This window comes from Podarcis muralis, chromosome 14 (assembly GCF_964188315.1).
Source record: "Podarcis muralis chromosome 14, rPodMur119.hap1.1, whole genome shotgun sequence".
Classification (NCBI taxonomy): domain Eukaryota; kingdom Metazoa; phylum Chordata; class Lepidosauria; order Squamata; family Lacertidae; genus Podarcis; species Podarcis muralis.
In genome coordinates, this window is record NC_135668.1 from 9,353,894 (window position 1) to 9,377,767 (window position 23,874).

General features: G+C 42.3%; 2 protein-coding genes across 4 annotated transcripts; both read right to left on the bottom strand.

The window, feature by feature from the left end:
- Positions 1 to 877: 877 nt before the first annotated feature.
- Positions 878 to 8,532, bottom strand: TERB2 (telomere repeat binding bouquet formation protein 2). Of its 3 annotated transcripts, none has more exons than XM_077918359.1 (7): positions 7,587 to 7,705; positions 6,637 to 6,718; positions 5,661 to 5,800; positions 5,272 to 5,333; positions 4,195 to 4,268; positions 2,580 to 2,668; positions 878 to 1,046 (listed from the first exon to the last, which is right to left on the bottom strand). In XM_077918359.1, exons 1-7 carry the CDS (start codon positions 7,681 to 7,683, stop codon positions 901 to 903), a joined length of 690 nt encoding a protein of 229 aa, XP_077774485.1. In that variant the 5' UTR covers positions 7,684 to 7,705; the 3' UTR covers positions 878 to 900. The 3 variants fall into 3 exon arrangements, with proteins under 3 accessions (XP_077774485.1, XP_077774487.1, XP_077774486.1); XM_077918361.1 differs by lacking the exon at positions 7,587 to 7,705 and adding an exon at positions 8,391 to 8,532 and having other exon boundaries at positions 882 to 1,046; XM_077918360.1 differs by having other exon boundaries at positions 884 to 1,046; positions 7,663 to 7,785.
- A 428-nt stretch (positions 8,533 to 8,960) lies between these two features.
- On the bottom strand, positions 8,961 to 23,779 carry TRIM69 (tripartite motif containing 69). The gene is made up of 7 exons (XM_028706283.2): positions 22,099 to 23,779; positions 19,777 to 20,315; positions 17,212 to 17,307; positions 13,958 to 14,191; positions 13,047 to 13,069; positions 11,398 to 11,522; positions 8,961 to 9,829 (listed from the first exon to the last, which is right to left on the bottom strand). The coding sequence occupies exons 2-7, from the start codon at positions 20,266 to 20,268 to the stop codon at positions 9,285 to 9,287; spliced, it is 1,515 nt and encodes a 504-aa protein (XP_028562116.2). The 5' UTR covers positions 20,269 to 20,315; positions 22,099 to 23,779; the 3' UTR covers positions 8,961 to 9,284.
- Between the last annotated feature and the right edge of the window lie 95 nt (positions 23,780 to 23,874).

Below are 23,874 nucleotides of genomic sequence, written 5' to 3' on the forward strand. Positions count from 1 at the left end.
TTTACATGAGTAGAATGTGTCCTTTTATTTAAAATGCATCTCTGGGTTATTTGTGGGCCATAGGAATTTGTTCTTTTTTTCCCTTCCAAAATATAGTCCAGCCACCCACAAGGTCTAAGGGACAGTGGACCGGCCCCCTGCTGAAAAAGTTTGCTGACCCCTGATGTAGACAGTGTGACAAACTTAGATACATGAGCAGCTGTGATTCCACAGTAAACGTCAATCTGTAAGCACCACATGTGGCAGTGGATCTACAGGATCTGAGACAGAGACCTTTCCCCAGCCCTAGTGAAAGGTGCCAAGGTGCAAACTTTTCACACTCTCTATGGAAAGTATGTGTTCTCCTATCACATTTTGATGTGTTGTCAACTGCATATTTCTACCTCACAAGCTGTACCAGGAACGAGAACGTAAGGGCCTGCTGGATCAGGCTGCTGGCCCATCTAGTCAACCAGCCTGTTCTCAAAGTGGCCAACCACATGCAAGTGGGAAGCCTGAAAGCAGGACCTAAGATTGGGCTGCTAAAACTTATCACCCTTCAATTCAGAATGCTTCTCTTTATATTATAGATGACCTCTGCAAGCAACCAAAGCAGCTTCATTGAAAACTAGACACACACATCTGTGCAGAAGTAGTAATACTGAAACCATTGCTATTTGGCTTAAGTAAATTCTAGTAATAGAACAGAAATCAAACAAAATTTTTGGTAGTTCTGAAATTATAAATTATTTACAGAATTTAACTGTTCAAATGCTAAAGTATCATGCAGGACAAAGCCTTCTAATGTAAATTTGGTAATCCTTTCAGGAGAAAATTCAGAGTATAGCGCATCTGGCAAAATTAAGAATGAGGATCACAAGGAAGAATATTCAGAGGCAGGGAGTGTTTGTTAAATGTTACTTATAACTTCCGTTTTAATTTTGATTTCCGATCAGAGAAAATACTTGTTTCATTTGGAATCCAGTATGCCAAGTAATCAGAGCAGCCAGGAATGAAATCCTGTATTTCTCCAAGGAATTTGTTCATCTCTTTAGCAGAAGGATAACCTGTAAAGTAAAGGTTAAAAGGTACACATTTCACAATCTCAATATTGTTTTAAAAAACACAGAAAGAAATGTTGCAAAGCACAGAAAGAAATATTGGAAGGCCTTAAGTAGCTCAATAACAAAGCAGGTTTTTTTGTTGGCTGTGCATACATGACTTTAAGGGGAACCCTTATGTTTCCACTAATGGGACACAATTAGCAACTTGAGAGAAGGTGATTTAAACAGCACAGAGGAACAGGGAAAGAGTTTTTAAAAGCCCTCCACTAGCCCAACAATCCAATCCTACACACACCTGCTCTTAAAATAATGAAATTTTCTAAGAGAGACAGAAAATTCAGGGATAACTCTCTAGTGTCATATTTCATTTTGTCCTGATCCCCATATAGGACAGCTGCATATTCCTGCATTGCAGGGGGTTGGACTAGATGATCTGGCTGGGTCCCTTCCAACTCTACAGTTCTATGATCTGATGTCATAACCCAAGGACAGGAATATAAAGAGAGATATATATATCATTAATTTAAATTGTGTCTATTTGCATGAATAAATGTAATATTATTTTGATGCAGCTTTTAAAAAACTATTAAAACTGGATGAAAAGGATTGCTTCTGTAAATCTAATTCAATTTTAATATCTGAAATCAATAACAAATTCACTTCAGCCCTTTCAGAAACTGTTGCAAAACAGATGAAATGAAATGAATTGAATCAGACTAATTAAACCCACACTTCACAGTTTAAAGGTACACTGAGTTCCAGTCTTGTCACTAGAGATAGAGGTTGCCTCTGTGGCATGGAGTGCCTTTTACCAGAAATGTCTGGCTTGCCAGCTATGACCACTTCTGGACAGCAGTAATCTGGCTAGAGTAATGGTTGGATTATTGCAATCTGAGTTATGTGGGACCACCCTTGCAGGAGGTTTGGGAGCTTCAGTTAGTACAAAATTCACCCACATTACAATTACACCAATTCTAAAAAGATTAATTCTTCGCCTTTGCTTCATCATTCAAGATGCTGAACTTTACCTAACTAAACTGAGACCTGAGTTCCTAAAGAAGTAGCTATCACAAAGGACTCTGGTCTCCTGCCATTTCTCTAAGCCAGGCTGTCACATACCTCCCACCAGTTCTATTCAAATGCACTTAAGGATGCATGCCTGTAGTGCAGTTTGTGGAGGGTGCTGGGAATTGTAGCTCTGTGAGCCATTAAGCATAGTTCTCAGAATTCTTTGGGAGAAAGAATGTCCCTTCAATTTGCTTTAAATGTATGGTGTGTACTGTGTACAGAGCCTGTGCCTCTAGGTAAACCACAGTTGTTGAACCAGGGGTTTAAATAGATTTTTAACTTATCTAACTGAGCAAGTTATAGTTTGCCATTCATTGATGAAGATCAGATTAAAATTTGCTGCTTTTAATCTTTGTTTTGTGTTTTATTGTATTGGCTTTATGCCGTACTTAAAACTGAGGTCATGTGCATAATTCTGTAGTGATAAATCCTAATAGTGATAAATCCTAAACTACACTTTGTTCTTACCTATCACCATATTGCTTGCTGGATAATCTTGTAGTGGAATATATGCCATCTTCACTGTTTCTACTGTCCCTGGGATTTGATTGTCTTCACTGTAATTTCAGACAGAAATTTTGCTACTATTTACACTTTCAAAAGCCTTTTGTTTTTTACAACAAGCAATATAACACCAGAGAAGTCTTTTAATTCCAGATTATTATTTTTGTTTTCCATCAGCTTGCTACTCAAGGGACAAGAATCTGCCCTGAAGAAGGAGATTTACAAGAGCATAATTTTTAACTTGTGCTGCTTTGTATTATGTAGACCAGGGGTCTGCAACCTTTAAGACAAAAAGAGCCACTTGGACCGAAGAAAAAAAAACTGGGAGCCACAAAACCATTGCGACATTTAAAACAGTGGGGAGTGTCGGGGCACACAATGCGGCTCCTCCCCTTGCTAGTATCCGCCCCGGAGCCGCGGCAAAGGTGTAAAAGAGCCACATGCGGCTCCGGAGCCGCGGGTTGCTGACCCCTGATCTAGACCCAGCCTCCAGCTATGATTCATCAGACATTTATATTAATGAAGCAAACAGGTTCAAACTGTTAAAAGGCATCCTCTCTTCATAAAGATTCTTGGAACTGTCAATTCCCTGGAATTACTTTGGTTGGAAGTCAAGGGAGCTTACTACTGTGAACAGGTTGTGACTTCATATGGAACATACACTGAAAGCACATAATTTCCCCAACAAATCCTGGGAACTGTGGTTTGTTAAGAGGGCTTTGAATTGTAGCTCTGATGTAAACCGCAGTTCCTATGAGTCTTTTGGGCAGTCACATGCCAATATATATCACTGGTGTACACAACCAGCGATATATTCTAAATATGTTGCCAGAAACAGATTTTTTAACTTACAGGATTTCCCCCAGAATGGGAAAATCAAGATGAAGTGGGGGAGCATACAAGCTGGCATTTTGATGCCAATAACATCTTGCAGACACAGAAAAACAACAAACCTGCATTCATGAGGAGCACTATTCCCACAAACAAAACCTGTCCAGAAGCACCATATGATAAAGTGGAATAAAACCGATATAACTGACTTCTTGTAGAGACCGCCCTGTATGACTTCTAGTATGCACTGCCCTGAGACCTCCAGGCAGTATATAAATTCAATAAATAAATAAAATAATAGGCCAAGGCAATGGAACAAGATGCATTAAGTAACCTGATGTAGACATCTTTTCTGGCTGTGGGAGCTCAGTTGAGCAGACTACCTTTCTTTGGTTCAAATTACTTCCCTTCTGTGAGGGGAGCTAATTAATGCTTTCATATCGGGTATCCAAGCTCAACTTAGAGTAGACCCACTGAAATTAATAGACTTAAGTTAATCATGTTGATTAATTCCAGTGTTGATTAACTCTGGATACAACTCAAAATCTGGGCACTGTTGATAAAATTACTGTTGGTGGAGTGGTAATGATATCGGACATTTACAATAAAAAATTAAGAATTGAGAACTAGCTGTGGGAACTGACTTTAGCTAATCCATACTATCACTGAACACATGCCACCACCAGTGTATTTTAGCTACTGCATAAAACTACAGAACTCCAACAATATCATCTGATACAAAATATACCTTTTCTCCAACCCTTTCTTGGCCTTTATCTCTTCTTCTACCCTGTGGCACTTTACATCAACAGGTTGACTGGGCTGTGGGTATAAAAAAATGGCCATAGCTGAAACTGGGCACAGGACTCAATGTAGCATGCAGTTTTATAAAAGAGATAGGAATTGGCTCCAAAAATATTAAAAGTATTATTAATTATTGCCACCAATCCATGCATTATTCAGTGCTGAGCTACATAACACCGGAGTCAAGCTCAGTCTTTCACTCCTGTGTGGAGAGTCATTGGTACTGAGTTTTTCCTCCTACGGACAAGACTCACATCCTTATTAGGCAATTAGCATGGAGGTGGATGGGTGGGAACAGAGAAAGAAATGGGCAGAAGGAGAGAGAGTATGGCAGTAAAGCAGAGGGAGGGGTAAGCATGCAGAGAGATAAGATTTGGAGGCTGGTCAGTTAGAGAGAATGGGGCATTGCCCCACCAACCTCAGCCAGGCCCCATCTGCCTGCCTTCTGACTTAATGTCAGGGCTGCCCTTATATAAGTGAGCAGGGAGGAGGATGGGGTCAAAACTAGCAGTCCATCTGTCATTGGTTCTGGCTACACCTCTGGCCTCCCTGCCTTTTGTCCCACCAGCTCCAAGGGTCATCAGCCCCCACAATAAAATATTTGAGGGGGCTGGGCCCCCACAAGGTTGATGGGCATTCCCATTCAAATGATGGGACCCTTGGAGCTTGTGCACTTCATCATGTGATTGTTTATTCAGGGTGGGGCTTACCCAGGCCCCACAATATTTTTTTCAAGTTGGTACCCTGGTCATCAGCCATCACTGGAGACAGGCAAAGGGAGGAGCAGATAGAGACAGGCAGAGAAGCACAGAGGGAAAGACAGGCGGCTCTGAAGGAAGGAAGAAAACTACATACCAAGTTCATGCTTTCAGCAAATTTCAGTTATTTCATTTTGGAGTACTATTCCATACTGTACATACAAATGCTGTATGTGAAAATCTAAAATAAAAAAGTTACAGACCAAAACAGATAACTAAATTAAAATTAAAATCATGTAATGTACATTTGATATTATTCTTACCTGCAACTTCAGAGGGTTGGAAATCTGTTCCCATATAAAGCTGCCATTTTTCTGCCTAATTTCTGTAGGGATTGCAAAAAGAAAGAGAATCAGGCTTTCCGTGCCGCTTTACTAGATGATGCAGTGTAATGGCCATCACTCACTAACAATGTTTGCTGCTGAAGTGCTTCAAGGACCCATTTTAGTTAGGCAAAAGCACTTGAGGCAGGTGCTCAGCTGGGTTGGTGAGGGATGTGTGGCCTGGTGAGAGTGCCAAGGGTTGGACAGAGAAAACTGAAGGACTGCTTTTCACCCACCATGCCCAAGGACTGCTTTTCACTCACCATTCACCCCATCTTAAATAACAAGTGTAATATTGAAATGGGGGGGAAATACTTGTGCCTACACACCTTGCTGCACACAGGCAGGTAAAAGGAGGAAGTGTCCTAATGCTGTTGAGTTTTTTGTTTCAGAGTTGACACATGCCGTAAGATAAGAAGAATGAAAAACAGTGACTCTGTCTTCTAGATAATCTAAACTCTGGTGTATTCTAGAGGAAGAGGAAGGGTGTTACAGAAATGAATATGAAACATCCAAACAATTGTTTTAATTACAGCTTTCAATTAACTCTCAAGCAGGATGAATTCCTCCAAAGATCAGCCAAGGTAGAGGATTTGGAGGCATCCTTAACTAGAATTAGTTTGTTTCTTGATATATTTTTTACCACCACAAGCGAGTGCTGCTAGGATATTTTGCCTTGGCAGCAAAATGCCTTAGATCAGGAGTTCCCAAACTGTGGTCCATGAGCTTCATTCAGGTGTTCTGCAGCCCGTATGTGGATTTGTGGTTGGAGAAGGCGCATCCAGCACATTAAATATTCATATTGAGTTTTAATTGCATTTGCATTGTTTATTTCCCACATTGTATTTAACAGTTTTCCAATTTGAAGATAATGGAATTCAAATTGTAATACTATAAAATACAATAAAACGATATAGCATCTAGCACAGGCAGCACATGACAATTGCTGCAGCAATCCAGAAAAATCATTAAGTGGTGCACTAAGAGCCTCAGCAATTTTCATGTGCTCGTGGGGGAGCGGGGAGAGTTTGTGAACCACAGCCTTATGTCATCTCCATTCTCAGGTATATAGGCAATATAATCTACAATATATACATATCCTCCATCCCCAAGCTATTAAATATCTGTGAGATACCTCTTGCATTTCCAATACAGAAGGATATTTTAAACCTGATTTACATCCCAACACTTCTCCTTCCAGAAATTAAGCAGCAGAAGCAGAAGCTTCTAGTGTACAATGCCCAGACTTCAGACCATGTCTGGTATTGATAAAGACTGAGCTATAAAGCCAGCTACAAAATATACCTTTTTGTGTCAGGGTGCGAAGCATCACTGCTGAACAGATAATCAGCAGCATCCTGGTTTGTGATCACTCCTCCTTCAGCAACTGCAGAAAAATGCCACAAGGGAATAATCCTCCTTCTTCAAAATATACTTACTATTTGAAATACGGGTTTTGAAAGTTGCAAACATGTATCCCTTGCATCGAACTGTTGTTGTTTACTAATTTTTTATTAAACTTTTTTGAAGATGCAAATTAAAAATGAAGCCAATCAGAATCAAGGGGTGCGTTATTAGCATAACAGGCTTAAGGCATCTTAATAACGAAACATAATGGTATTCTTAATACTTTCTCCTTTGTGTTATTTTTACAGGAATTTCTTTACAGGGTGTTTCTTGACAGAGTCCAAGGTGAAGAGATAACTCAAAAGGTTCATAGTTTATACTGAGGGTTGCGGGGCAGACATTATTATTCACACTGGTATAGTCTCTCTTGCCTCCTTCCTAGGAGGGGAGCAAACTCCGTTGCAACAGAAAAAAATAAAGATCTGCCTTGCTTTTTCGGCCTCCTGTCTCCATCTATTCACCTCTGATCAATCATAGACTTAGGGGACTCAGTCCCTTGGGCAGCAAAAGCCAACCACCCCTATTTTTTCTATACCAATAGATAGATAGAAAGATAGATAAATGTTTGCTGTGCTGCAGCTCTCTGTCCCTTCAAAGCTAGCTGCTCCCACCAACCCCTCTCGATCCCATCTCCCATAGGAGCCAAAATAAAATATTTGAGGGGGCTGCCCCCTCCCCCCAAAAAGTATATAGGCATTGTCATTTCAAATGATGTGAGTGCTCCATGACATGGGATCGATTTTGCAAGTCAGGGCGTACTTGTTCCCCCGCAAAAAAACCAATTTTATTCAGTTTGGCACCCCTGCCAACTCCCTGCCCTCAATGAAAACACAGAGTTTGACTTTCACCCTCAACCTTCTCCTCAGGCTGAGGGATATAAGATCTCCCGCTTTCCTTCCTCAGAGTGTCATGATTTCCCCTCACCCCAAAGGCCACGGAGCTCATGGCTGACGCTTTGAGAAAACCAGGCGCTGCAGCCCCTGAACATCCTGTTGTGAGGTAAACAGTGGCCCTGACAGGCCTCCACTTTCCCGCCTTTTTTTTGATACAGTGAAACCAAAATCCTGCAGAGCGAAGGAAGGAGGAATATGTCTCCACCCGCTTTCCACAACTACATTTGACCAATATGTGCACACGTTTTCTACAGTGTAATGAACACAAATGAGAGAAAACCCACATAAAATATTGCATTTTTCCTCACAGTTCTTGGCGTTTTGCACACAGAGGGTATCCCAGGCAGTCTCTCCCCCCACCCCAATATAGGCTATTTCGATGCTACTGACTTTCCCTCATTCCTGTCAGAATTCAAATCTACCAATTAATCGTGAACAAGGCCAAATCTACGTTTTGAAGGCCGGTGTGCAAAGTCTCCATTGCTCGGCCCCTACCCCGTTGGTGGGCCTTGCTGGGACTGCCCAGCTATGGCAGGTTGCAATAGTGTGAAAGAGGATTTCTGATATATTTCGGCTGCTAGTGCCCGTCTTGGTAGCATAAAGGGCAATAAAACGGAAAGCCTACTTGAAAACATCTTACAACGTGGGGTCATGGTGAAATTAGGGACTTGATTTTCCACCGACAGTTATGTACATCTATCACAATAAGGGATGGATGAATCTGCCAGTTTTCCCAGTTTCTCATTTTTCCAATCTTACATTCAGTTTTCCACATTTTCGCAGGAAATTGCAAAAAATGTTTTGCCTTTTTTTATTTAAAAAAATCCTTATAGAAATTGATCAGCATTTTTGTGTGACTTTCTCCTTAAAAATAGCACCCTTCAACCCCAGCTAGCACTGCAGTAGGGTAGTGTAATGAGTGCAAAACCTGTGTAAGCCAGATAATAATGGTCTACAGACATAAACATTTACCCTTTATTAAGACTATTATTTGAACTTTATTCAAGAGCCCAGCAGCACACTGTGAAATTGATATGAGTATTCTTTTTATTGGATTTCATCAAACAAATACAAAAGGACACACCAAAACATTTTTGTGGGGGAACAAGTTTTATCCCAGAGTTATTGCTTATTAACCTTTGCTTCTGCTCCCTGCCATTTCTAAGCTGAATATTTTTCTAATAAATATACATGTGGACAATTTTATACATGTGCTAAACTTGCGCTACATTGTGAACTCGAGAGGATTTTTAAAAAATTAATAATAATTTTAATTTTTTGCCTTTCGGGGGGAAAATATATATAATTAATCTCTCCTTACAAGCTTACAATTAGGAGTGGTTAATGTAAGAATTCTGTAGGCCTCAACTGCGATGCCACTTTTAGGGACCTACGTGGGATCCTGCTAACTTTTCAGACATGGCAGGGCTGTGCAGCAGAAATGAAGCTGGACCACAGGAAGGGCAGGGTAGCTACCAGAGCAGGTCCCAATGATAGAGCCAGAGTTATGTCCCAAAAGAAGTCCAGGGGCACCTGCCGTCCCCTTTCATTGACAATGGGATCTTAGCACTGGATCATGTGAGTTGTCTTTATCTAAATAGCTCAGGGTGAAAGAGATCTATTTTACACTAGGTTCTCCTTCTCACCCTGGCTCTATAAGTGAAAAGCAACAAGTCTCAGGGGCTCACTGTTTTGTCCTGCATCGTTCAGACATGGACAAAGGTATGGGTAGAGTTTCTCTGCAAAATTGTCCATGAAAGTGTAGATGTGAGACATATTGTCTGCATTATAAAAGGATACCTGACCACCCTCATAATCCAAGAACACCCCAATTCTAGAGGGAATTTTGGACAGGGCCAGAGGTCTTGATTCCATGTCTATAGCTTTAAACTCATTCTTATTCCTTAGCTTTATAAGCCAGTGACCCTCTTTGGGGGACAGTGGGTAGTTCCCTTTACGGTTAATGCTCTCTCTCACAACCCCCAAGGTCCATTTGGTCTTGTTCCATGTCTCCACTTCCCAGTAGTGTCTCCCAGTGGTGAACCCTTCAGCCGCCAGGACAGAAACACTGCAGTCAAATCTCTCTGGAACGTCCGGCAAAACTAGCTTTGTGTCAGTATGTCTCACGCAGGTCATCCTGTCAGAGAGAACCAAGTTTGGATGTGCGGTTTTGGGGTCCAGAGTCAGGAAGGAAATGTCTGGTGGGATCAAGAAAAACATGACTATTGTAGCATTGGAGACATTTAAGGACAATTGTGAAAGTGTAAAAACACCCAATAAATAAGGTTCTACTGTCAGAATGTGTTATGGAAAAAAAATTATTCCTCAGTATATGATGTTCTCTTTAATGCACCAGCTAAGGTCTTAATTCAACAGCTTTGCTGAAGCTAAGCAAGTCTGGGTTTGGCAAATGTTGAGTTTGGAAACCACTAAGAATTCTGTTTAGGCTGTCTTAAGTTCCATAGTGGAAGAAAAATGAGATATAAATACATGAAAAACATTAAGTAAACTTTTTTCTAGATGTAAAGATATGCAAGCTATTTATGAAAACCTGCCTTCCCTGCCCCAACAATAAAGTAATACAATGTCAATTTAGTTTTTGCCACTTTCATTTTAAAGTTTGCAGTCCAAATGCCACTTAACTCACTAATGCTGAATGGCAGTATCTTCAGCTACAGCACCTTTTAGTGTCTATTTATAGACTGTAGGCACTGAGTAACTAGATATCTCCAATATTGCTGGAGGAAATAGTTGGGTATTTGTGAAATGGTTGTTGAGAAATGTTTTTGGGAATGTTGTAAATGGGATTTTCATAAACTTGTTGATGAATGAATAGAGCATTCCATTCACCTCTAATCACTGAAAAGTTGCTTCAGCATCTATATGTAGCGATGAAGCAGAGATTTAAAATGGAGTTAAAATGGAGTGATGTTAATTCAGCAAAAATTGATGTTCCGTGTATATTGGACTCCACAACACTTTTAGAGAAAGGAATTTGCTAGTTCAGGCAGATGCTGGTGATGTAACACTGAAAACACCTCTTTGAGGTATCTTCTTTTAGGTTAGAAATTATTGTTCATGTTAACTTTGTTTTGAAGAAACTGATTTGTAGATGTTTTCACTCTCTTAAATAATATTCCTGTGTTGTCGGGGACTAACAGGAGACAACAAAAAATGATAGTGCAAGCCCTTATTGTGGTGAGAAAGAGGAATCAGAACACTTATGTGAAGCTCAGTGACTGCCTGTCTTTTCCCTTAAACCATTTTACAGCACGGCCCTATACAAATTTATGGTGCCTTTCCTGCCAAATTTGATGCAGTGCCAAATTTTTTAATGCCTTGCTGCAGTATCTTTAGAATTACTCAGAAGTTAGTTCAGTGGGGCTTACTCCCATGTGTGTATAGAGCTGCAGCTTTTGTTTGATTTAAAGATGAGTAAGTGGTACAGGACAGGGACGCGGATGGCGCTGTGAGCTCCCATTGCTCGGTCCCTGCTCCTGCCAACCTAGCAGTTCAAAAGGACGTCAAAGTGCAAGTAGATAAATAGGTACTGCTCCGGCGGGAAGGTAAACGGCGTTTCCGTGTGCTGCTCTGGTTCGCCAGAAGCGGCTTAGTCATGTTGGCCACATGACCCGGAAGCTGTGCACCGGCTCCCTCGGCCAATAAAGCGAGATGAGCGCCGCAACCTCAGAGTTGGTCACGACTGGACCTAATGGTCAGGGGTCCCTTTACCTTTACCTTTAAGTGGTACAGGACACAGCTTTACCTGGGCTGAGGATGGATTTCATTTCCTTCCATACGGCATAATGTATGGGCCCTTTGTAGTCCCCTGCATTCAGAGTTCCGATCACTAGTTCACCCAGAGATGAATTTTCCGTTTTCTGTTCCATCCTGCACAAATCACGAATTCACATTCCAGTTAGCAGGAAGTGATACTACCTGGAAAAAGGGTTCTATAAACAACCATTATAGTGGTTCACATATCAAAACAAATCTTCATTGCTTAGCCAAAGGCCATCAAAGCATTCAAAAGTATAATGACAATGTGGGATGCACTGCTCAAAATATACTTAAAACATGTTTGCATAAGATAATGCATTACTATATTCAGTATTGTTGACAGTGATTAAAAACTGTAAGAGGCATTCTAGAAATGGCTACAATAGGACCCTATAAATGAATAAAAATAACAATAACAATAATGGTGCAGCAGTAGTTGGAGCAAAGGAGGAACGGAAAGATAAATTTTCAGCAGCATATACTAGTATGCTTCATGTTCACATTAAGCCATAATTTGCCTGAAGATACATTTGTGACCAATTAAAATATAAGTTCACTATGTTTCTCATTTTCCGAATATTAAATTCAGTTCTCCACATTTCTATAGCAATTTAATATTCTGTCCATCCCCCTGCCCCCTAAAAAAGTTCTTTAAAATTTGCCAGCATTTTTGGGTGCATTTCTCCTACTAAGCACACATGTGTATGCAGTTTTGACAAATGTACACATTTTTGCAATTAATGGCCCTTAATATAATGCTATTTTGCATGTTATTTTAACTAAAATGTACGATTAATTTGGATGCAGAACTGCATTGAAAAATTCAAAGTAGTGCAAATTTTGATGGCTAGCTGTGTTTCAGTTCAGAATCTGTTTCATAAAATGTGAAATGCTGAGGTAGTTTCTCCTCAAAATGCAAACAAAATCTAATTTCTCTTCCATCCCTACACTCTGACATATGCCAGCAGAAGAGAAGGGCACACTTGAGGCCAAGGCTCATGCTACCTCATTCCTGTAATATTAAATTATGCTACAGGCAACTCTCAACTTATGTGACGCTTACGTTCCAGAGATAGCACACAATGCAAAAATTGAGTGTAGTCAAAAGACATTTGGTGCAATGGTGGGGGAAATTGCCATAGGTCCCCCCCCCCCCCCGCTGCCCAAACATCACCCACTTTCCACCCGCTGTGTGTGTGTGTGTGTGTGTGTGTGTGTGTGTGTGTGTGTGTGCCTGGAACCCAAGCCTCAATGTTCACAAGTTAAATATGTGTAAGTTATGAGTTACCTGTATAGTGTTATGTCTGAACCAGGCCCTACTCTTCTGTAATATGAAATATCGCCCTTAATTACATATGGTGAAACCTACAATATTTAGCCCTATTTAGCGATTTAGTATCCATAGACGATACCAAGAACCAAGGTATCAAGAATGCATAGCCTGGTCCCTTGGAGAACATCCTGCCATTGGCACACATGCCAACTTTCGAGGGCATGGCTAGTATACTCATTCCTGCTACCCACCCTATCACACTCACATTTGGTACCCACACCTGAATAAGGCTTGTCCCCTGACTGATTAAAGAAAGCCTGCCTTACTGTTTTGATAACACTTGCTCACAGACTCACACTTACTTTTCCATGAAAGCTTTTATTCCCTGTCAGAGGAAAGGAGAGAGAGGGGAAAAAACAGTTATTTGCTAATGGTCTTTGGGACACACTTTCAGCATATGTGGAACCTAGCAAACCCAAACAGGACAGGTGGTTCATTGCGCCAGAAACCAATCGATGCCCCTCACAGCATGCCTGTCTCCTCTCCCAGAAGGTGTTTCTTTTCTCACAGATGCTCAAGGTGATCTAAAAAGCTGCTTTCACCAAATCTCTCTGCGAGGCTATAAAAACATACTGCTGTTGCTGTATCCCAGATTCCCTTCTTCTGTTTTCAGCTTCCATTAATAAAGGGGCAAAACAAGTCTATGTGGGGACAGGGAGGAAGGAAAGCAGTAGATTAACTGCCGCATCCTAAATCCTACCAGCCAACTAGTGTGAATTTTCTCCTAAATCTTTGCTATATCAGCTCCAGGCTAGCATAGGTGTTAAGGCCCGAGTATCAAAGCCTTCTGGCAGCAGGCATTGTGGGGTAGTGAATTGGCACACACACACACTCAAGGCCACTGCTCACGTCGTCATTAGCTTGGCTGACTGGCTTCCTGCCTCACCTCCATGTAAGATGGCCCAAATAAAATTTGTGCTTTAGCTAATAGAAATTTAGGGCTTCTTCCTGTGCCACAAAGAGCTGGACATTTTGCATCTCCCTGGTCAGGACCTTCAGAGCTCAAGTGATGCAGTCAAGGGGAAACACAGGGTAATGCAACTCAGAGCATCATTTCCTGCAGCTGGAAAACTCCCTTTTTTCATTAACATATTCCTTATTACTATGGGCTGTTTCCTTATACTAAGCATGCAGTGACTGGACTAGAAATCTCTGAAATCACCCATGGACAATATCCCAAACAATGCTGTACAGTTAAGTCCAAATTCCTTACTTTCAGGAAGCCAGCAGAATTCTGCTGGTACAGACGGGCCTGAATGCAGACCAGGGTATCCTTAGCGCTCTGTGTTTGGTCTTGGAGTTTGTTTAGATTTGCCTCCATTTCTTGGAGGAGAATTTCACCCTCTTCTTTTAACTGATTGATGTACATTTTCTCCTTGCCATGCAGAAACTGGTGCAGTTTTAGAAATTCCAAGGAAATGTGGTACTGAAATTGCAATCTGTTCTCCTGGAAAAAAATAATTTATCAGACAAAGCAAAGGGTGCTCTAGTAGCTGATATAAATATTTTTATAAATACATAAGATCTCTTTTTTTGAAAACTGTGGTCTATTACTGCTTTGTAATATTTCAGTGACCCTTTCGCAGTATTAAGACCCCATCTGGAAGCACACAATTATTAAAATAGCAACATTATTGTTGGGGGGAATTCTCTAGATTTTCTTTTCCTCTTTAATAATAGGGAATCAAGAGCAAATTCAAAGTGCATCATGTTACAACTCCAGACAAGCTTACTTTTATATCAGGGGTTGGCAGACTTCAGGCATGTCAAATTTATTTTATTTATTTATTACTAAAATCACATGATCTGTCAACCAGACCTTGTGCAAAAGCCATATAGTTAGAATTAAAGAACAAGGTATCTCTGAGTACATCCTGATCATAGCTGTCAACTTTTCCCTTTTCTTGCATGGAATCCTATTCGGAATAAGGGAATTTCCCTTAAAAAAAGGAAAAAGTTGACAGCTATGATCCTGATATTAGAATTTGTTTTCAGTACCAGAACTGAACAGAGCTCACAGACTTTTCAGACAAAAGTTAGCTTGGGCTGTGTACACATTACTAGATTAAAACATAGTTGGGGCATTTCCCCTCCACTGGATTTCAAATTGCATTTGCACATCGTTGATAATTATAATAAGGGTGGTGATGATAATTTCATTACATATTGTTAAGTACCTCAGTATGGCTGGATGTGTTTCTAAGTAGCCTGGTGTCTGTTCACACCATTGGATGGAGAGAAGATGCAGGTGTCTTGATATTGTTCAAATAAGATTGAAGCTACTTTGGGGGGAACTGCATCAAAACACAGAACTTCTCAAGAAACTACAGAACAGATGTGGATTGTGACTAACAGTTGCATGTGTACATGGTTTCACAAACCAGTGGTGGGAGCACATTGGGTTCAGAGTAAACTGAAGTATATGCACAGCATTCTAGTTAGTTAGCTTCCTTCATTCAAGTGATTTAATGTAGGTATGGAAAACACTGTGTACACACAGCAGTTTAAAGTGGATTCAGTGCATTCCATGTGTGCCTGTTTTTCACACAATGTTATCCTCATCCAAGGGGCAGCCTATACTTTCCCTCCTCATAATTTGAATTTTCCTGAACTATGGATAAAGCAGTGAAGCGGTGGGGTGGAATCCAATATAAAATCTCATGTTACCCAATTGTGGGTGTACTGCAGTTCACCCTGATGGCCTGGGAATCCGATTCAGAGGATGAACCGGAGGAATCCCAGCCGGCACAGGAGTCCCCGTCTCCAGGGCCGGCTGAACTGGGGCAGGGCCTTGATTCTGAGGCGCCTGCACCTGTGCCGGATCCTCAGGAGCAGGCACCAGGTGAACCCATTCTGGCTCCAGAGGTAGTTGAGGACTCAGTGCCTACAGGTGAGCCTCCCCCTGGGCCCAGTAACCCTTCAGCCTCTCCTGAACTGCAGAGGCTCAGGGCAGAGAGGCGAAGGGAACTGGCTTCTCCCAGGAGGAGTGCTCGCCTTAAGGCCAAGAGAGGAGGGTCTCCTGGGCGCCGGGACCGCCCCTGGCCTCAGAGAAGATAAAGGCCAGTCAGCAACGTCATCATTGTAGAGCTGTTTCGGCCAGCATCCAGTCCTGTTCCTCCAGTGTTCCTGTCCTTGCCCGGTTCCTCGCTGTGGACCCCGCTTTGCCCGTGGAGGACTGTCTGCCGACCCTCGACTCAGGTCCTGGACCTCGCCCCACGGTAACCTCCCCCCGGGACCAGCACATTCACTTTGCGGATGGATGGGTGGCTGAGTGGGGCATTTTTTACATGTTGGTGACATTTTTCTTGTTCCCATCTATTTCCACAAACCACTATGTCCAATGGTGAGGCACTCCTTAATGGCTTACAACTGGTGTACAACATTTCTCCGATGAAAATAGGTACGTCCCATTCCATAATGATAATTTTACTATTTATACATCATACATCTTACTGGGTTGCCCCAGCCACTCTGGGTGGCTTTCAACATATAATAAAACATTAACCCTTAAAAAAAAAAACCTTCCCTATACAGTATTGCCTTCAGACAGCTTGGGGGTCGAAAAACTCCATACCCTCCAACATTTCTCCAGTGAAAATAGGGACATCCTAAGGAAAAGCGGGACATTCCATGATCAAATCAGATACCAGGACAGCTTCTCTAAATCAAGGATGCCCCTGTTAAATAGGGACACGGAGGATCTGAAATTGTTTGCCTCTTTTGTGCAAGTCTGGTATATCTAATGACTTGTACCTCAAAAATAAAAAATAGGTCATGCACAGGTAAACAAATACGTGAAGGCATGCCCACTATGGTCCTCAGGCTTCCAGAACTCTGGGAGGGTTGGGAAGTGTTAATTGAGAGGAGAAGTCGGAAGCTCATAATGCAAACACACCTCATCAAGCACCACCCACAAGTGTGGATGGGAATGCGTTCAGAGAGAAATCAATTGAAAGAGCTCATGTGTGGACAAACATGCACCAAAGCTACAAGGAAAAATCGGATCTGTGAGACCCACGTGTGCATTAACACTCTGGTGTGTAGACAAAGTAATTTTGCTGCTGCTATTCTTAAACACGGGACGCGGGTGGCGCTGTGGGTTAAAGCCTCAGTGCCTAGGACTTGCCGATCGAAAGGTCGGCGGTTCGAATCCCCGCGGTGGGGTGCGCTCCCATCGCTCGGTCCCAGCGCCTGCCAACCTAGCAGTTCGAAAGCACCCTTGGGTGCAAGTAGATAAATAGGGACCGCTTACTGGCGGGAAGGTAAATGGCGTTTCCGTGTGCGGCTCTGGCTCACCAGATGCAGCTTGTCATGCTGGCCACGTGACCCGGAAGTGTCTGCGGACAGCGCTGGCCCCCGGCCTCTTGAGTGAGATGGGCGCACAACCCTAGAGTCTGTCAAGACTGGCCCGTACAGGCAGGGGTACCTTTACCTTTTTATTCTTAAACACACATTAATGCTACTCACTTTATGACTAGAAATCTTCTCCTCCTGAGCATTTTTCAACATCTCGAGTTTCATCATGATGGACCTCAGCTGCATTCTCATCATGAGCAGTTTTTCCTGGAGGGGTGGGGTGGGAACAATTCTATAATTCACAGAATAATTCTATAATTATAAAAATAATTCAGTCATTCTATATCCAAGGAAGGTGATCAGTCCCGTTTAAGTTTGCCAGCCGCATTACCAGAGTTGCATGAAACCTTTTAGTGGTGGTCACTGCATTTCACATCTTTCACAAGCATATTACTATATTGATAGGCACAGTGCTTTTTTTCTTTAAAAATGTTTAGGGGTACTCTCTTTTTCCTACTCATATTGAAATAAAAAGGTAAAGGTAAAGTTACCCCTGTCCCTCAATGAGGCCAAACTTAGATTCACAAAATGTTTAGAGGTATGTGTATCCCCGTGTCGTCCCCCCAGAAAAAAAGCACTGGATAGGCATATACTGTAAATATGTGCTTCCTATAACTCTCTGCAACATGCAAGGAGTCCATGACCAAGAGGCAGGCATTCCTTGGCAGATGAGTTAATCTGGAAAAGTGTTACTTTTAGTACAGCTAGAAATTTAGAAAATCACTGGCAGAATGCAAGCTGTTATGTTGGCACCATCTCTGTTCTTTTTGAGCTGTGCCAATCAGGAAGTATCTTTGCTTCATGGCTGAGGTTCTTTGATGTAATAGTAATGCCATCTGCAACTAAAACAACTTAAATCACAATACAGTACTAAGTAAGCCAAATTCCAAGTACTGTAAATATATGCACAGGATTGGGCAAGACCTGCATTTGCCGTCTTCATGCACTAGAGGGCAACTTTAACTCACATGTCCTCCATTCACCCCCACAGAAAAATTTGAACTTAAGTCCTAGAAAGTCATAGAACCATAGGGAGGGGAAGAATCATAGGAAGGGACCACAAGGGCCATCTAGTCCAACCCCCTAACGCAGGAATATTTTCCCCCAACGTGGGAACTCGAACCCACAACTTCTTCAAGTGTTGTGTAAAACAGTTCTACAACTCAAAATGGTGTAAAAACATGTGCATATGGGGAAAGCATACACAAAATTTAGTCAAAATAACATACAAAAATGCATGGTATTAAAGAAAACTGGTTGCAAAAATGCATATACTAAACAAAAAATGTGTGTATCAGGAGAAATGCTGACAAATATTCATTGCAAACTGATGCAGATATATGGCAAACTAAATTTGCAACTGGAATAATCAAATGTGACAGATTCATCCACATATAAAAAAGAGGAGAAATTCTTTTTAGAAATATTTTAAAATAGAAAAAAAAATACTTTAAAAATGTTTTCTGACACAGATGCTGTTTTGCTCATCATCAGGAGCGACATGGGTGCTACCCAACATGTGTTTGTGATACTCCGCACTATTCTGCACACGGCAGCCACAGTTGCAGTTGATACAACATCATGAGTGGCAATAAGCTTTCCTGGGTACATGGAATTTTCCTTCTGCACAAAATGCAACCACGAGAAAAGCGGTCCATGAAGCAACTAATCTGTGCCACTTATGTGTGATAAAGCTGTTTGTTTGTTTGTTGGTTGGTAAGGCTCTAAGCTGCATCCAGTTAGCAGAAAAGTCTATTTGAGCTAGAGGCCTGCTTACTGAATGGAAGCATTTTAAAATGTTTGTACAGGATCATCTCCATCCATTGTTAAAACATTATCCAACCAGCCAGGAGGTTGTGGGTGCGGGGAGCAGGTGGCCCCAAAACTGGATCTTTTGAGCTGGGCCCCCAATTTCCTGACCCTTCCACCTTAAAAAACAAAACAAAAACTTTTTAAACAATGTTTATAGGGCAGCTGAGCATGCTGCAAAGCAAGGTGCTGTTGGGACCTCAACCACCCAACTTCATTTTCCCAGAGGAACACTATACATTCATGCAAATTTGTGTCACGGGCAGGTACTTTTAAGTCCTTAGCAACGCCCAGCTAGCTTGAAAACATATATACACACCTTTGATTTCAATGGACCTGATAAGTAGGTACTTAGGTGTTTCCCTTTGAAACCAGCATGGTTTTAAAAAGCTTGGGTTGTATTTAGCTAAGGGCTTGTCCACACTTACCTTTCCTCCAGGTAGGGGCGCATGCATCCACTTTAAAACTCAGTGTTGAGCACCTCCTCTTCTTCTTCTTTTGTTCCTGAGATTTCCCCTCAAAAACCCGCTCATTAAAGCTGAATCAGAGCAAATGGCAATCTGCAGAAAGCCTAAAATGCCGTTTGCTCCAACTGAGCGCCAAAGCGCAGGTTTTCGCAGGGAAATCTGGGGCAAACATAAAACACTTGACACAGAGCTTTAAAGCACAGAACAGTGCCTGGGTCATAAAGGTAAGTGCAAATCAGCCCAGAGCCCTACTCCGAGTTGACCCACTGAAATTGAGAAATCCAAGTTAGTAGTGTCCATTAACTCCAGTGGGCCTGCTCTGAGTAGGACTAGCATATTGCCACTTGAGTTTGGCTGGATCATTTCCCATGTTTTGATCCGGCCTTGGTAAGATGGTTACCGTATAAATCTGGACTGCATCTGGGATAAGGAGAAACTGGGTGCTTTGTTCTTTGGGCTGTTGAGTTTCTCGGCAGCTGAAGCAGGCTAGCTTTTCTTGCGGCTTCCAGTAGAGGGTGTATGGCTCGCTGTGTTCTATGCACTTCTGTTGCTGGCACCCCACGTGAAAGGTCTTAATCCTCTCCGCCATTTTCTCCAGTGTTTTGTTTGCTATGAACTTTCGCTCTGGAACGCTCGCATGGCATTGTGGACAGAAGACTCCCTTTTTCCCCCATACTGCCTCTAGACAATTTTTGCAGAAGTTGTGGCCACAGGGCAGAATGACAGGCTCCTTAAACAGCTCTAGACATATAGCGCAGGATAACTCCTTGGTGAAATCATCTGCATGTATCTCCCAAGAGGTTTCAGAAGAACTGGCGCCGGCAGGTTGGGCTTCTTTTTCAGTTGTGGTAAATGAGGTAGTTGAAGGGTTTTTGCTTGCGGGTGTGGACATTATAGCAGAAAGAAATGCCCTAAGGCAACAGTCAAGATAGGGCCATCCTGTCAGATGAAAAAGGAGTTAAATGAGCTTATCATAAAGCGTAATAATCAAGGCTGGGCGGCAGTTATGTGAGGACATCCTGCACTGTGGCAAAACTCTACTCGATGTGAGACCTTTCAGTAGAGTCTTCCCTCCCAGGGCAATATCATTGCTATTTGTACATTTCTGAGAACAATTCAAAGTGTTGGTGCTGACCTTTAAAGCCCTAAACAGCCTCGGTCCAGTATACCTGAAGGAGCATCTCCACCCCCATCGTTCAGCCCGGACACTGAGATCCAGCTCCGAGGGCCTTCTGGCGGTTGCCTCATTGCGAGAAGTGAGGTTACAGGGAACCAGGCAGAGGGCCTTCTCTGTAGTGGCGCCCGCCCTGTGGAATGCCCTCCCTTCAGATGTGAAGGAAATAAGCAGCTATTTTCTCTTTAAAAGACATCTGAAGGCAGCCCTGTTTAGGGAAGTTTTTAATATTTAATGCTGTATTGTTTTTAACACTTGATTGGGAGCCGCCCAGAGTGGCTGGGGAAACTCAGCCAGATGGGCGGGGTATAAATAATAAATTATTATTATTATTATTATTATTATTATTATTATTATTATTATTTAGTTTGCCATGTGTTACCCAATTAACTCCAAGTGACTTAAGCAAAAGGAACAAGACAACTCCTATAGCAGCCACAGGAAGTTTTTGGGCATAGTAATAACAAACAGTATTATTGTCTTAGTCAATCAAAAGCCTGGGGGAAAATATAAGTCTTTAAATGATGCCGAAAAGATGTCACGAAAGGTACCAGGCACATAGCACCAATAGGGAGTCACAACTGAAAAGACCCTCTTCCTTGTCACCAGTATCCAAGCCTCCCTCAGAGGGGGTCCCTGGAGAAGAGTCTCAGAGGAAGGTCTAAGGCAGGCATAAGCAAACTTGGCCCTCCAGATGTTTTGAGACTACAGTTCCCATCATCCCTGACCACTGGTCTTGTTAACTATGGATGATGGGAATTGTAGTCCCAAAACATCTGGAGGACCGAGTTTGCCTGTGCCTGGTCGAAGGGTCCAGGTAGGTTTGTATCAGGAGAGATGTTCTAGAAGATACTGGGGTCCTGAGCCGTAAAGAGCTTTCAAGGTCAAAAACAGCACTTTTAATGGGGCTCGGAAGCATATGGGCAACCAGTGTAGTGTTCGCCTTGAGCCTGTCAACAGTCACCGCTAATGCTGCCAGGCAAGTGTGGGGCACAGGGGGTTCGTGAGGTTGTGATGCGCCACCTGCCTGCCTGCCCACACAGGGGGAAGTCCATCTGGCAAGTCAATGCACCTTTGGTGGGTGCATCCCTCCAACGTTGGGTGGGCAGCCATTCGGTGAGTGGGTCAGGGGCACTGTGGCAAGACCAGGCTGGGCTCTAGGGCCCAGAAGGAGGTCGTCGTCTGGGCAGCCCAGGACATCCATCCACATTGCCCAGGCTTGCGGTTTGATTTCACCCTGGAGGCACACTCCATTACCTCTCAAGACAGGACAGGTGCCAGCAATAAGGTTACTGCTGCTGGGATGAATATAGTCTCTTCACACAAGGCGTATGGTTTACTCAATACAAACACAGTATCGCCAGGAATTCTGTGTTGTTTGGGAAAAATAAAGCTTTTGTCAGTACCAACCTCCTATCTTTCCACACCAATACCACTTTCCTGCTCTGAATCTCCCTTTCAAAATTACCGACAGATTGAGAGTGGCATTCTATATTAAAATAACTTCCTGTTGCCATCATTTTTCTAAGCAGTTTATTCCCAACTCACCTATTTCCCAGAAATAATGTGTTTCAAGGAGCTATTGTTTTTCTACCACCCTATCTCATTAGGCATCTTTGCCGTCCTGGCTGATAACTGCCACTCACCAACTGTTTTCCTCTTCCAGAAGATTCCATCTGTGTTCCGGTGAAATTATTTGCTCTCAGATCCAGCCATCAGGCTCTACAGACGAGATCAAAGCTTAATTTCCATCAAAACAGGCCTGTTTTTATTCTTTCCTCATCATTGCTGTCCAATTCCTTTATACTGTATAACCAGAAATCTCTCTCACATGGTATCCATGGTCAATAATTACTGATGTATGCTTCTCCATGGTCAATAATTACTGATGTATGCAGGAAAAAAATCCACTTTTGCCTTGCATGTGATAAGGTGTTCGAAAAACATATTTATAATCTTGGTAAAATCAGTTGTTTACCATCAGTTCGATTCCCTCTCCACTCTGGAACTGTGGATGTTGGCCCAGAATATGCTTTTGTGGGTTATATGGTCTGTTAAAACAACCACGAGTCTTATGACACCTTAAAGGCTAACACGTTTATTATGGTATAACATTTCATGGTCTACAGTCTAGTTCATCAGATGATCCTGAGTAATAGGTGTATATATACACAAGCACACAGCAATTTCACATTGCAGTCTTCCTTTGATGTTCCTTTGTCCTAGGGTGGCTACTTTTAGATCATATAGAGTCTCCAGGAAGGTAGACATGTTCCCCTACTTGCTTTTGAACACTGCCATTTCTGATGTTAGATTTGCGATCATTTATTCTTTCACAGAAGGAATGGCCTGTCAAGGGAGAATGCATATGGGAATATAGCTTCTTGCTTGGGGTGTGTTTAGAAACCTGTGTCTGGAATGCAGCCTATTGCAAAAGGTAAAAATCCCATCCATTGCCCATCCCACATTTACCCCTTCAGAATGATCAAAGTGTTTCTGATTGGTCCTGCCTTCTTCTGGAAGAAGAGTTAATCTAGGGGTCAGCAACCTAAGGCCCATGGGCCACAAGCGGCCCACGAACCACCCCCAAACCAAGCGGCCTGCTTGGCTAAAGTGGCGCAACACAGCACAGCGACTTGCTTCCGCGGCACTGGAAATTATGTCTGCGCATGTGCCGGAAATTGCATCTGTGCAGATGCAGGTAATCGCAGGCACTCACACACACCCGGAGGAATCTCCGCTGGATTGAACCGGCCCAGGCGAGGTAAACCTTGCCAACCCCTGAGTTAATCCTTTGCTGTCAGCTCCCCTCTTCTACAGGCCAAGAATTACGGTATTTATCATAAGCAGAAAGCAGTGAGAGTTTGCTTTGTTCTGAGCTATGCAGTTTGTTTTTAGTTTCGTTTTAATTTTTTTTAAAAAGTTACAGTTGCTACATATGGGCAACAAGCATCTTTTACTTATCTTCTTTTTCACTCAAAGAGTTATCTGGGACGCGCCCCCCCCCCCAAGTCATGCAACGCATTTTGAGACATTGGGATTTGAGTTCTGATACAGATATAATTTGAGGCCTATTTTGTGAAGGGAGTACAGTGTGATTTACAATCTCTCTCCTTATTTTGATTCTTAAAGCTCACTTTTAAGTGCAATTGTGTAATGAGAGGACAAATATAACGCTCCTTATGATTAGAACATGTTTGTGAAGATCTGCTGATGGATGTGATCTTGCATTTTGTATGCAATCCTGTTTACACTTACCAAGGATAAGGCCTATTTAACATAATAGGACTTACTTATGAGTAAACATGTGTGGGCATGCCCTGG